Source organism: Theobroma cacao, chromosome 1, assembly GCF_053813885.1.
Source record: "Theobroma cacao isolate CCN51 chromosome 1, ASM5381388v1, whole genome shotgun sequence".
Taxonomy (NCBI): Eukaryota; Viridiplantae; Streptophyta; class Magnoliopsida; order Malvales; family Malvaceae; genus Theobroma; species Theobroma cacao.
Window position 1 is genome coordinate 29,223,924 of NC_142639.1, and position 14,894 is coordinate 29,238,817.

Sequence of the window (14,894 nt, forward strand, 5' to 3'; positions counted from 1 at the left end):
GTTTTTTGCAAGTCAAGAGGGGAAGGGTTTTGCTTTGTTTTAGAATGGCCTAATAGCCTGAATCCCTTTTTTTATTTTGTATTTTAGGTTGATCCCACTAAAATTTTTAGGCATTTACCTTTATCTATCGATAAATTTGTCGAGTCTATCAATAGATGGTGCATTGGACCCCTTCACATTTTTCTAGTTTAGCTATCTATTGATAGATACTGCGAATCTATTGATAAATGCTTCTTAATTTGGTTTCCATTAAATTCGTGGCTATCTATCGATAGATTTCACGAATCTATAGATAGATTCCGTTTAGATCACTTTATTTGGTTTTCGGATGGACATCTATCAATAGTTAAGATAAATCTATCAATAAATGTTCATCCAAATTGTCTTTCCAAGCCTTTTATCTTGTATCTATCAATAGAAGTTGAACATCTATCAATAGATTATGTCTAGAACTCAGATTTTCACTTCTTAAAGTCTCCCAAACTCACTCATTTAAGTACCTAATTCATTTTTATTCAAACAAATACTTCAAATCCTTCATATAACTCAAAATTCTTTAAACATATACTTAAATATAAAATCAAATCTATATCTAAACTTCAAAATTCAAGATTTATCAAACATTTTCCTAAGATTTTGCCTAATTGCCATTAGGCATGCTTCCATATACTTTACATATTCAATATATCTTCAAAATCCTTAACTACACTATACATTCTAAGATCACACTCCATACACATAGGCATATTCTCAAACCTCTAAGCATATACATAAAAATTCAAATAAACTCTTCAAATAACTTAATCAATATATTTCCATAATCTATGGTGGCGTTTGGTATATGTAAAGTCACATTCCCTGTAATGTGCCCAATTAAATTACATTGCAGTGTTTGTTTTGTAACAGACCACTGCAATGTAAGATTGCAATGCAATCACATTGTAGCCAATGGATGTAATGTGATTACAGTCCAAAACTAATACAATCACATTACATTGCACTCTGCAATGTTTTTAAGGACATTTTTACCCATCATCTTTTTAAAAAATTACTTACAATTTGAAGCAAAGCATTGTTTTTGGGGTTAAGGGTCTGCTGTTTCTTCTCCATTTTGCTAAAGTCCTTATTCTAGCTCTACTTCTTCATCATCTGAAATTGTGGGTTGAAATCTCCCATTTTTCTTTTTCTTTCTCCTTTTTTTATCTTCTTCTTGTATTCTTTAATTTGACTTTTTTCTATTAATTTGGGCTTTCTTCATATTTATATTTTAGGGTTTATCAAACAATTTGGCCCTTGATCGGCAAGAGAGGTTGAATTTCTGGGCTAATCTTCAACAAGAGGCACAGGTAATTGTGATGAAATAAAACGTTGCGTGTTTTGTTGCAATTTTTGGTTTTTATTCTCTCAATAAAATATGGGTAATCAAATAGTTTTCAAGTTCTATCCAATTAGAACTTTTATCCAATTAGAAATGCTGAAAGCAGCAGAACTCATACCTAGCATTGCCAAATCCATGATACCGTCAAGACATGGCCATCTTCTTTGTGCTTGGTTTTTGATATGGTATTGCGTGACTAGTTTTTGATAAGTCATTGCGTGACTAGTTTCTGATAAGGCATTGCGTTACTAGTTGATAGGCATTGCGTAACTGACTTTGGGTATTACGTGACTAGTTTTTGATAAGGCATTGCATGACTAGTTTCTGATAAGGCATTGCGTGACTTACTTTGGGAATTGCGTGACTAGTTTTTGATAAGGCATTGCATGACTAGTTTCTGATAAGGCATTGCGTGACTAGTTGATAAGCATTGTGTGACTAGTTTTTGATAAGGCATTGCATGACTATTTTCTGATAAGGCATTGCGTGACTTACTTTGGGAATTGCATGACTGACTTTGCGAATTATGTGACTAGTTTTTGATAAAGCATTGCGTGACTAGTTTCTGATAAGGCATTGCATGACTAGTTGATAGGCATTGCGTGACTAGTTAGTAAAGAATGTTATATGTTCTAATGGATGGCCTGCAATCCAACTGGTTAGTACGTTGATTTATCAAGGAAGGAGCCTTGCGTTTTTGTTTCTGCCTTTTTTTGGGGGTGGGTCTTTGGATTGGAATTTTTTTTTTTTGGAAAATTTGTAGGAGCTGGGTTGGTTTCTTGTAGGGGGTTTAGTCCCCTCATTATTTTAGTTCATTTTGCTTTTATGAGGACTATTGGGTGGGCCTAAACCCAATGCTACGTTTAAATTAAAAGAGGTTATAATGTTTCGATTGTTTTGGGTCATAAGGTGGTCTCAACTTCAAAAGGTCGTAACTTTGTGCTCGGTTGTCCGATTAGGGTGATTTTTTTTTTTGAATCCATGAAACTTTTCAAGATCTACCCGTTGACAGATAGCCGAAGGCGGTCTGCTACCGTTTTGACCCAAAAAACCTCATTTTAACCCTGAATTTGAATTTTTGCTTTCTTTTACCTTTCTTTAAGATTTGACCTCCCATTTTTTTTATTTTGTTTAGGGTAAAATTGGTCTTGATAGTAGGAAACCATTGCAATTTTTTTTTAGATTTTAAGGTGCAAGAAATTAATTAGAGATTGAGAATTATGGGTATTTTGTTGCCAATTTGCTATTGGTTACAAGAGAGGAAGCTATCACAGTAATGTATACATATAAAATGTATTAAGAAATAAAAATAAAATATTATCTTCTAAAGAAAAAATTTTAAATAAAATATACAATATAAGAAATCATATTAAAAATAAAAATAAAATATATACTTGTAATAAGAAATGAAAAATAAAATATATTTAATTAAAAATATATTTAAAAATGACATTATATAAAAATTAACAATAAAAAAATACATGTTAAACTTGTATTTTAATATATAAGGGTAGTTTTGGAAATTAACATTACATACTCTGTAAAGTACTTGTAAAACAAACACTGCAATGTTATCTTCGCTGCATTTTAATCATTATATTACTTATATACCAAACACTGCAATGTTATCTTCCCTGCAATTACATTGTTTGCAATCATATTACCTGCAATCACATTACCTATAATCACATTACATTGTAAAGTACCAAACGCTACCTATAATCAAAGTCAAGGGTGTTCCAAATACTACATAAATATTTTAGGACACAAATGCCTTCTTAAAAAAATCTGCTGATGGTTCTTTTCCAAACTTAATAAAATTCTAAAGTGTGAATGCAATAATTTGTCTCACTTTTATACTTAATAAAATTCAATATTTGATAAAAAAGACTAAAACTTAAAACTTTTTATATATAATAATTAAGTCAAAATCTTTTTACGTCACCTTAAACCTTAGCTTCAAATAACAAAATATGGGCAAAAATTTTTCAACAAAGTTAGTAATCACAAGTAAGAAATTAATTTCTTGATCTGACACTATCAAATTTGAAATATCCATCATTGAACAAAGGATTTATATTTAATACATTATTTTCAATGAAAAAAAAATTCTCGAATTATTGGAGAAGTAAAGAATTTAATGACAATAGACTTTACTTAAGAAAAAAGTTTATGGTTTTCAAAGTAGATGCAGCTTCAAATTTCCAAGCCTTCAAATCAAAATTTTTAATTTTTTTATTCTAATTAAGGTTTTTGAGGGAATGATGAACATATTTTATTAAAAAGAGAATATGCTTAAATTAAAAAATAATTTAAGGGATATTTATGTCTTAAAATATTTATGTAGTATTAAATCTATTTTTTTTAACTGTTGACTAAAGGTGTTAATAGTGTAGGATCAAAAACATTATTTTGAAATGAGAGGGATCGAAATGTTCTTTTGAAATATTTTGAATGAGTTTTTTGGAGTTTACCCAAATATAAAGTAGGGAAGAATATGGGAAAAGAGGAATCATAAGGGAACAATGAGGGACATATAAACCCATAGTAGTATACAGTGCTTCCCCATACCAAAAATTCAAGTTAAGAAATTAATTTCGAATTTTTAGAAAAAGGAAAGAAATAGAGTAGACAAAAGAATAAAAATTATAGAAAAGGCATACCTCCACATTACTCAGCATTAATTCTTGACAAATTTAGCAATTGTTAAAGGAAAAATAAGTGAAAGAGAAAAAAATAAAATTTAGGGGATTAATAAAAGAAGAACATCTTTTCTTAGATGGCTTGGAAAAAAGACAAAAAGCAAGTGCTAATGGTAAAGAAAATATGAGTTCGTGGAGGAGAAAGATTTTTTTTTCTCTTTGAACTTCGAATGTAGAAGAAGAAAAAGCAAATTATGAGTGAAAATCTAATAGTGTGCCCATTTGGCTTGACTTTTTTTTAACTTAAAAGCTATTATAAAGCTTTTATGAAAAATAATAGCTTTTAAAATTAAGTTAAAGCTGTTTGATAAATTTACTTTTTATAAGATCTTTTTATAGATAAATTGTTTGGCAAAACAACTTATATAAATTCTAAGTTTAGTTAAAATTACTAAAGGGTATTTAATAAATAATTTTATATTAATCACGAATTTCTTTGTTCAAAATAAAAAAATTAATTTTATTTTTTTATCTATTTAAAATAAATTTTTGAAAATATTAAAAGGATTTTTATATAACATAAAGTTTATAATTAATAATAAATCATAAAAAAAGAGTTCCATAAATAATTTATAAGTAACACATAATTCATAAATAATTTTTTATTAAATAATAATAAATAAATAAAATCAAGAGAAAAAAATTGAATCAAATAAAAAAATGAGAGATGAAAGACTATTAAAACTCTTAACCCTAACAATGGAAGAGAACCCAAAAAAGAAGAAAAGAAGTGGTAATAATAATTCAAGAAAATCACGTTTAGCTGTTGATATCCTTACTAACAAAGTTCACCTCCATAAACAATATTATCTCAACAACCATAATCAACAAATATTATCTCAATTTTCATCTAATTTATCTCAATAACCATTGACCTATTTAATTAATTATTTCGATAATAATCATCAAATATTATATACACCATAAAGAAATTAAGAATAAATAACATCACATAATTGTTATATCAAACAATAAATTAAGAAATATCAACTAATAAAGAAAGTTTTCAAAGTACAAAAAAAAAACAATAGAAAATAAAATGAAAAACAAAATAGAAAGAAAAAAAATAATACCTTAATACAGTTTTGAATTTTAAATCTTCTTTTTTTTTTTATTTTTGTAAGAACAAAACAAATCCTAGAATGATAATTTACAAAAAAAAAAAAGAGAGGAGAGAAAGACCGATAAGGAGAAAGGGAGAGAGTATTTTTTGAGAGGGAAGATCTTTTTGAAAAAAAATAACTTTTCTAATAAGTTGACGTATTTTTTTTTTTAAAAAAAAGACAAAGCTTCTAATTTAAGTTTTTTTTAAACTCTTTTTTTTAAATTTTATTTTTTAAAAAAAATTATTTTTTAAAAATTTTTTTATAAAATCTTGTTTGTCTCAATTTCTACTTTTAAGTAGTAAATAAGTTAAAAATAAATTAAACCAAATAAACACTAAGTATTTCCGAAGTCAAGCGAATCAACATGCGCACGATTTAGATGGATTGTACAAAATTGACCCTTTTAATAAATAAAAATTATAGAGAAGATGCTTCCAAAAAAATTGAGATCCGTTAAAGTGAGGATGAAATTTTTTGTCGCTTTAAAATATAAGGAAAAAAGGACTTTAAAATATTGGAAAAGGAAAAAAAGGACTTCAATGAACGGAAAAGGCCAAGACACAACTGTTGCAGCAGTTACCTGATTCCAAGAAGAATAGCACAAGTGAAAAAGGATTGGTAACCGCTACCGGACAACAAACAGAGATGGTCACTCAATACTTTACTCATGCGCAAGGGAGCGTGTCTGATTTCTCGAAATCTCCCTTCCCTTTCCTCTCTGCTCTGCTTTCTTAGATCTCTCAATACCTCGAACCCCTACAATCCCAACGGTCACATTTCCATTAATTTCTTAGACTTCCCATATTAAATCTAATACCATACTCCCTTCAAGACATCCACCGCCGTTTCCTTTATAACATGTCTCACTATATATTCCCTCCTGTAATTTTGTCTGTCATTTTCATGACGCTGCCGCCGTTGATGGCCCAGACGGTGGTCACGGAGCTTTGGTGCGTCGCCAAGAATAACGCGGAGGATGCTGCACTGCAGGGAGCGCTGGACTGGGCTTGCGGCGCCGGCGGAGCGGACTGCACCCGGATCCAGCAAGGCGGACCCTGTTATGACCCCTCAGATATACAGAAAACGGCGTCCTATGCCTTCAATGATTACTACTTGAAGCACGGCTTGACTGATGATGCTTGCTCCTTCTCCAACACCGCCGCCCTCACTTCCTTAAACCCTAGTGAGTTCAGAGTTGTCAGTGACGATCATAAAACCCTTTCAATTTTTAATACATTGCTTGATTTGTTTACGTTTGGTTGCAGGCCATGGTGATTGTAAGTTTCCTTCCAGGTGATGTTTTCATTACTATTTTGAATTAACGTTCACTGAATTCCAATTTCCTTTTACCGCCATTGAATGTTTAAAAAATTAACATCAGCAACTTTTGATTGAATTGATTTGGTACATTGGGTGATGCAGCAAGACAGTGAACAACGCAAGCATTTCTGGGTCAACGGGAACACTGGGGATGGGACCAGATACCGCTGATTTGAGTGCTTCTGATCTCATTGCTCACTCCAGGCTAAGGTCGCTAATTGTTGCTCATCTGTTTCTGGTAATTGTAAGGATCTTTTCAGAAAATTAGAGTAATGAAATGGCACGTTTTAATTGAAAATCATAGCCATTTTTTCTCGAAGCAGAAAAGCAAATGCTTTTTGTACACAAGCTGTATTTAAACTATTAGACTGAATGCATTTAAATTTTGTTGCACAAGGAGGAAATTTGAGGAAAGAACTAGAAAGAAAAATTGGAACTTGGTTTTTTCTACTCATGTTTTAGTTCAAGATATGAAAAATGGAAAGCAAAAATAAAATTGGAGGGTAAATTTGTGCACGGGATGGTTAATTTTGTTAAAGGGATGATGGCACATTTGGCATATAGTATATACAGTATATGAAATTGTCTGTGTCAATCAGAATGCTTCATATGGTCAAATAAATATTGCATTACTTTCACCCGTGTTAGAATGACATTCGGTAAGCATTTTTACATTTTATAACTCTTTTTACAATGTATGTTTATTCCATAGGCCTTATCTTAATAGTAAACAATAGCAATTATGTATAAATTCATAGAAAAAGAAAACCTTTATTAATTAAAGGTAATGCAAAATATAATAGAAAATGTATCTCTATACAAGACTAATTGGTTATAAGACATATATCAACTCTAATATAGGAACATGCTTAGAATTGACCGATAGCACGGTTATGGTTAATTATATTATGCACTTGATTGATTCAAATGGTTATTTATATGAAAAGATTTTTACCGTCTCTCTTTCTTAATGTAGGGATGAATTGGATAATATTGAAAATCGAGTTTTGCTGTTTGAACAAAGTGGGTATCTAATGTTAGAATTTACGTTTTCAATTCAAAAGACATATTTGATAGATGAAATCTATTCATCTTGATCCGTAACACTTAACACATTTATATTTTTATACCTTGTATGGTGTGGTACTATGGAGGCTAGATCCTTTGGGGGGGTCGCTTCTTTGAGTTCCTAGACAAGGTATAAATTTAGGGTACAACTCCTTTACCTTTTTATCTTTGGATGAAAAATCCTTTTGATGTATTCTATCAGTGCCCAAGTATAATGGAAAAGCCTTGGCACGCTTGCTTCGGAGTGTCGGTCCTTTGGCAGCCTTTAATGCCTATACTCTGCCGGTAAATTGTTGTATTTTGATGAAACAGTCGAACCTATTTAAAAACCTTCAACATAGAAACACTAGTAACTTAAATAATAGACGGAAAAGACGGAATCTTTACCTCGGAAGACTCAAGCAAATAGGCTGAGTTGGGTTGGGCTCTCATGGAGGTAAACTCAAATGTCCAACAGACGTAAATGGTTTGGAACCATGTCGTGTTTAGTTACCCTAGTGAAAAAAAGGCGAATTGTGGCAATAATTTGGATTGATAGGAAGAAAGTTGAAGTTTGGGACCAACCAGATCGAGAAGCCTTGTTTCGACTCACTTTCCTCAACAAAAATAGCTGCGTATTCTTCCTAGAATTATGATCCCGTTACTTGGCCGCTGTTTGGTGTAAGCGAAAGAAAACAAATAACAAGATAACAGAAAGGGCTCAAAAAGTAAGACCCCTTGGACTTTCGAGGTCTCTGCAAAAGAAGAATTGGACAATCTGAAGCTGTGTTTATAGTCATTAACATACTCAATGAGCAGAACTTCTGTCATATCCACACCCAATCAAATTTTATTCCAAATCCTTTTTTTATTATTATTTTCAATCTAGTCAAAAGTAAGAATGACAATGTGTACCCTATTAAATGGTATCTACGGATATTCAATCCGATTATATAAAATTAAGATATCTTATAATCGAGTTTGGGTAGTAATTTTACTATCTGCATCGAGTTTGAGTACCACCATTTGATTACTTGATATCTGAACTCAATTATGTTTTTTTTTATATAATTAAATACAAATCTACATTGTTAATTAAATTAATTTATAAAACTATGATTATTAATTAATTTGTAATTTCTTTTTATACATATACTCTATATATTGTATTAATTTATAAGAATATAATTACTATAATATATATACTTTAAATATATATACATATTTACTTTCTATTTTATATTAATGTTACAAAAATTATGACTTTTAAAATTATTAATTATAATATATATACCTTTGCTTATATAAACTTATAAAATATATAATTAAAAAGAAGTTGTGAGATTATAACAGTTTTGGAACCTAATTATTTTTTTTAATTTCATGTAATTAATAACAAATCCATATAGTTAATTAAACTTGCAATGTTGTTTAAGTTGTTGTTTGGATATTTGTTTTTAATTAGTTAAGTTGATATTTGAGGCATTTATTTTTTATTATTTAAATTTAAATTTTATTGTTTGTGTGCTTTTATAAATTTAATTATTAGTGAATTATATGAAATATGGATGAAATATTATTGTATATAAATATGGGTATAGATTCGGATTCGAATAATTAGGTATTCATGAAGAGCATTTTAATATTTTTTTTATATAATCGGGTTTTTAAAAGAGTTCAGGTAATTATCAAAAAATGAGTATGTATTAGGGTTCGGGTTAGCATAGTAAATTTAAAAAATATTCGAGTAATTATAGGGTTCAGATATTCTATTGACTAATCGGGTTTTGGTTCAAGTCCCTCAAAATTAGTAGGTCGTTGACATCTCTAGTCAAAAGGTAATTTTCTAGTGAAATGAATCATCATTATTATTAATTAAAATATTATTTATCATTTTATATTCATGTGACGTTGATGTGACATTAATATGGATAGTGAAAATGCAACGTGACTATGTCATTAAGTCACATCATTATTTTTTACAATATATTAATATATCACGTCAGTACTATATAATATAAAATGATAACAAGACGTTTGAACAAATAATAGTTAGTGAACCCTTATTATAAGGGTTTATTTAATTAAAAATAAAAAATATAAGAACTTGATTGAATGTAATAATAGAATAATAATTTATTTAAATTTTCTTAAATAATTCAAAAATTGTTTTAAGTATTAATTTATTTATTTACACTTTTTACAAAAAAAAAAATTGTTATGCATTTAAATCTACTAGTGAATTGATCGAAATTCTCCTGCTAATATATGTTAAACTTACTATAAATATTCAATAAAAGTTGTGGAACTAGTTGTATTTGAAGTGTGTATTTAAGCTTTTTCCCTCCTTTTATACGTCACATTAATTGAAATTATAGATAAACTCCTAATTTCTTCATCTAGATGCATTAGACATGTCAAACAAAGTAGTTCCAAACTGTTAAAAGTGTCATCATATGAATACAAAGGATTGACACGAAAGCCTACTGAATGGGAGCCGGAAGCATGATCAATTCTTACCGGATTTAAAGATAGAAGAGATAGGCGTGTGCATATCAGAACCGATCTGATGGTAAAGGGCTCCTGCAGCATTTACGGATGGATTTAGGAATTTTTTAAATAGTGTCATAACGAAATCTACTTCGACTTGCAGTCTTTAATCTCACTTCCTACAAAATTATAAAAAATTAATGAATTTATTGATATCATTAATTACATAAAACTTTAACATAAATAATATAATTATTTGAAAATTTTAACATAGATAACACCACTCCACTTTATATCTGACCGTCACTGACAGCACCTCATGCTCTAGCGTGCGCCAACGACGCCAGAAGAGCGATGAATCCTATTAGAGATGGAGCCCAAAACACATGCACAACATGAAAACAAAAACACCGACTTATTTGATTTCAAGCTTTCCATGCTATTCTGTCGGAGATCGTTCAAATGTCAGATTTTGAATTTTTCAAACTAATAACATAAGTCTGGGGTCAAAAGCGTAGAGATCTGAGCTAGACTTGTTCACATGGTTGCACCTATTAGTAAAATCTTCTTAGGTCACCACTTACCAAACCGATAAGTACTCTTTTAGACTTTAGACCAAGTTAACAATTTTGAGGAATTTAAAATTGATACAAACATTTTCAACCATATTAGCATAATAATTTCTATGCATTGACCATCAAAAGGGAAAAGGAAAATTGTATGTACGTTTCAATAAGGCATAAGAGTTAAAAAAAAAGAAAAAAAAACATATTTTGAGAAATTTTAAAAAAGAAAAATAGACAAATAAAATGTGAATGTAAGTACACGTAATTAATTGCTTATAGAAAGCAGAAGAAAAACAATTAAAGACTATGTATTACCCATAATTTATCATTGTCTTTCTAAATCTTGTGTAACATCTTCATTCTCCTCACATGATGGACCTCTTCTCATTGATCTTTCTCTACTAAGCATCCTACGAAAGGAACTCAAGCGTGAGCTAGAGCAATTGATGACCTTAGTTGAGGATAATTGGATACCAGCATCTGATGTCCCTTCCATACAATGACCCGTGGAATTCACTCTTTCCAATGATTGTGATTGAGCTGTGGGTGGAGCATCAGCAGCAGCAGAATCGACAATCGCTATAGCTGGACCTTCACGAGCCTCCGGTTGCAGCCGTGGCTCCACCTCCATTCGGCAAATTGGACATGTGGATTGCGAGGCCAACCATTTGTCTATGCACTCAGCATGGAAGGTGTGCTTACAGTTTGGTAAAAATCTGGCCATCTCTTCATCCTCCAACGTGCTTAAGCAAACCGCGCACTCTGTTGACATATCATCATCATCGTGATAATAACCGACGTCGTCGCTTGTTTGTTTGAACACGAATATGGGCAATGAGTTGATAACCATGGGATCCAGCCCGGTCTTGGGTGGCTCACCAGACGTGGTTAGACCTGTGCTACGAATGCGTCCTAGAAAGGCTTGACGGCGGCGGCGCACTTGGCGTCTAAGGACACACCTGGCATAAATGTGAAGCATTATGACAAGCAGAACAACTACTGATAAAGATATAATTGCGGTGAGCATGATCTTGCTATTGAGATCATAAACATTCCTGTGGGGTGGAATTGGGAAACCTTCGTCGTCGGCCATGGTATGTGGTTGAGCGACTGGGGGTGGAAGGGAGGGACCGTAGAAGAAGTGGTTTTAGAATTCACAGAAGAGAGGCGTGAGTTTTTATGTTCTCGTTTTCCTTGGTTGCTATGTGAATTCTGGAATGCGTGGGCAGCTGGGTTCCTTTGGAATTGAAAAACGCAGCAAAATTTTCCGAGGCTTTGACTGTTGATTGTTGACTTCCTCTGCCTGCTTTTTCACTTGTTCAATTTCTTTGGCTTTATACCACATAAATAAATCAATACACACTTTTGTCTTGCGCATGGATTTGACACGAATATTTACCACTCTCAAATGAATAACCATTAGTCATACTTCTCAGCAAGTAATACACCATTTGTCTCAAAATTTTTGAATCTCAAAATTATATCTTTTAATCTTATTTTTATATTCTAAATGTAGTTTTGACAAATTTTTTTATTTTTTGACATTGAAAATCATAATACATCAATTTTGCTAAAAATTAACAAGTCAATACAAAATTCACTAAAATAAAATCTATTTTAATTTTTAAAAAATTAAATATATATATATATTATATTTCTATTCCTTAATTTAATTGCGCTTGTCTATATCTCTTGTAGAAGTGTTCACTAATTAGGCTGCTCGTCGGCTTGACTTGATTCGATTCGGATCTTCGATAAAATTCTTTAGATACAGCTTTCCACAACTCAAAAATATTATTATAGAAATAAATAATATATTAAAATTTAATTTTAAAACATTATATTATCCACTAAGCTTGAAGGACATCGTTGTTTCGTATAGAAATATCGTATATTTCTAAGGGTTTTTTTTTCTGCTAAAAATTCTAAGTCCAAAAGTCTAGAAGGTGGAAAATGTGACTGCACGGAATCACGAAAAGTCACTCAATAAATAAATAAATAAAACGACTAACATTAACTACCCATGTGAGACACACTGAAACATGTTAGAATGTCACTCAAGACTAATTATCACTCAATCTTTGTGCACCGCAAGGCCTCTCCATCTTATTCTTTCATAGAGTAATGGCAAAAGTTACATGCCAATAAATTTAATTAGGAAAAGAAATAAAAATTATTTTTAAATCCATTCAATAATATTATGTCATTAGAAAAGCCCTACTTTACGAAATGGGTTTCCAAAATTTTATAAATACTTGATATTTAAAATTGTGAATTGATGGTAAGAATTGCAAATGCTATTGTTAATATAATCTTGTTGATTAATATTTGACATATGTGTAAATAATATTTATCAATAAATGTTCAAAAAAATCATAATTGTGCAAATTGTTCTGCATTAATGAGCAAGATATTGTTTGAAAAAATGGCAACAACCCTACCAATTAATATTCAACATATCTACAAATAACATTCGTTACAAAAAGTACAAATATTGTTACAAATGTAAAATAATTGTTCTATACATCAATGAGCAGCTCAAAATTCAGTTTCATCTCTTCTAATTTGCATTTTGAGGGCAAAAGATTTAGCACCATCACACTACATGACTTGTTCATAAGATGCCTTAACCTATGAAATATATGCAAAATAAGAGAAATATCAAATTTCTAAAATCAACAAAACTCTTCCCATTTCACAAGTCATGCAAAGCTTTAAGATCCAAAAACATAGATTGGGGTGAATAATCTATGTCCATCTTTAACTTCGCCAATAAACTGTAAAAACCAAGAAAAGATTGAAAGACTTTCATCTGCAAGCAAACTAACATTGTCTAATCCATTTAAATGTCAATCAGCAATCTCTAATCATCTGTCACCAAACAGTAGAGTGTACACATTGCATCATAATTGAAACCAAGTCACAACAATAATAAAAAGTGTTAATACCAGAATATGGTCAACTTTTAGCACTATGCCATCAAAGAGTAAATAGTAAAAAAATTACAAACCAATTAAAGAAAATAAAACAAACCCCACATCTTGCTTAAAAAAACACATAAAATAGCTCTTATATACCTTGTCTCCGTAATCTTTCCTCCCTTTCTATAATTTTTAGTAAATTGCAAAACAACTTAGGAAAAATAATTCAGTGAATGATGAAGAAAACACATAATAAAATTTATAGTTATTCAATTTAAATTTTTTTAAAAAATTAGCCACCATATTGATTAATATAGCTAAAAGAAGCAAAGGCTTAGTTGTTAGGATGAGCCCTGTAGCCAATTGGGATTGGTTAAGGCTTGATTCCAATCATGCAACAATATCATTCATGTTGAATGATTAAAGGTTTTTCTTCATCAACAAGACATATATTATAACAAGTTATAAGTCTAATTGGATGAAGTCCATGAGATTAATATGCCTTGCAAGGGAATTGTAATAGGTTGCAGTTATGAGATCCTTATGCATCAAAGCATAATCTCAAAATGTTCTTGGTCAATGTATCATTGAGACTAGATATCAATGATACTTAAAGACTGTTACATTCTATATTCTTTACTTGAGAAGTAAGCAAATGATCTCATAGGTTGAAGTATAGAGATACTTGGAACTAGAATGTAGGTGCTTGCCTAGGAGAGCAAGTTCACTGAACATGACCCGCCATGAAAAGTGCATTTAGTATTTCACTCAAGTGTCTATGCAATACTTCTCATGTGTTAGTTGTGTAAATACTCCCTAAACTTGAGACACCAGGTTGTCTTATGTGTGGAGTGCTATGCTTTGATTTAATCCCTACGGGTGCCTAACCAAGGATGGTAAAACAAGATGCTTTTCGGTATAGCATGAAGCATGTGAAGGCAAATGAGTGGTCAAGATAGGAATCATCACCCCAAGTGATGTAGGGGATATATCCTAGCTGTTCTTGGTTGATATTAGCTTATTGAAGTCCTTGGCCAAGGCTACTTAAAGATTATGAAAGGAGTTTCATAAGTCTTTATAAAGCTAATGATCAAACTTTAAGAATGAATATGGAGATCAATAAGAGTAGACACTGCACCATACTCTTATCATCTCCAGGATATATGATGAGGGAATGAATTACACTGAAAGGTTGATCACTGAAAGGTTGAGTCAAACCATCTTGACTCTTCTAAAATTTGAGTGGCCATGATGGATTGTTAGATCCCAATCTTGGTCTACGAACTCTAGGTAGTTAACTTGATTAATGATAAATTTAAAGTAGTTTAAATTTATCTAATTTTAAGTTTAACTTAAGAATTATA

The 14,894-nt window shown here is 30.8% G+C and overlaps 2 protein-coding genes across 5 annotated transcripts; one reads left to right on the top strand and one right to left on the bottom strand.

Annotated features, from left to right (window-relative positions):
• Positions 1-5,726: 5,726 nt before the first annotated feature.
• LOC18612973 (PLASMODESMATA CALLOSE-BINDING PROTEIN 5-like) lies at positions 5,727-7,737 on the top strand. 3 transcript variants are annotated; one of them, XM_088804043.1, is made up of 4 exons: positions 5,727-6,369; positions 6,452-6,479; positions 6,609-6,716; positions 7,483-7,737. In XM_088804043.1, the coding sequence occupies exons 1-4, from the start codon at positions 6,045-6,047 to the stop codon at positions 7,601-7,603; spliced, it is 582 nt and encodes a 193-aa protein (XP_088660169.1). In that variant the 5' UTR covers positions 5,727-6,044; the 3' UTR covers positions 7,604-7,737. The 3 variants fall into 3 exon arrangements, with proteins under 3 accessions (XP_088660169.1, XP_088660172.1, XP_007050033.3); XM_088804046.1 differs by having other exon boundaries at positions 5,732-6,369; positions 6,609-6,744; XM_007049971.3 differs by lacking the exon at positions 7,483-7,737 and having other exon boundaries at positions 5,734-6,369; positions 6,609-6,959.
• Positions 7,738-9,919: 2,182 nt separating this feature from the next.
• On the bottom strand, positions 9,920-11,942 carry LOC18612974 (E3 ubiquitin-protein ligase ATL41-like). Of its 2 annotated transcripts, none has more exons than XM_088803931.1 (2): positions 10,925-11,942; positions 9,920-10,136 (listed from the first exon to the last, which is right to left on the bottom strand). In XM_088803931.1, exon 1 carries the CDS (start codon positions 11,700-11,702, stop codon positions 10,935-10,937), a length of 768 nt encoding a protein of 255 aa, XP_088660057.1. In that variant the 5' UTR covers positions 11,703-11,942; the 3' UTR covers positions 9,920-10,136; positions 10,925-10,934. The 2 variants fall into 2 exon arrangements, with proteins under 2 accessions (XP_088660057.1, XP_007050034.3); XM_007049972.3 differs by having other exon boundaries at positions 9,920-10,222; positions 10,925-11,941.
• Between the last annotated feature and the right edge of the window lie 2,952 nt (positions 11,943-14,894).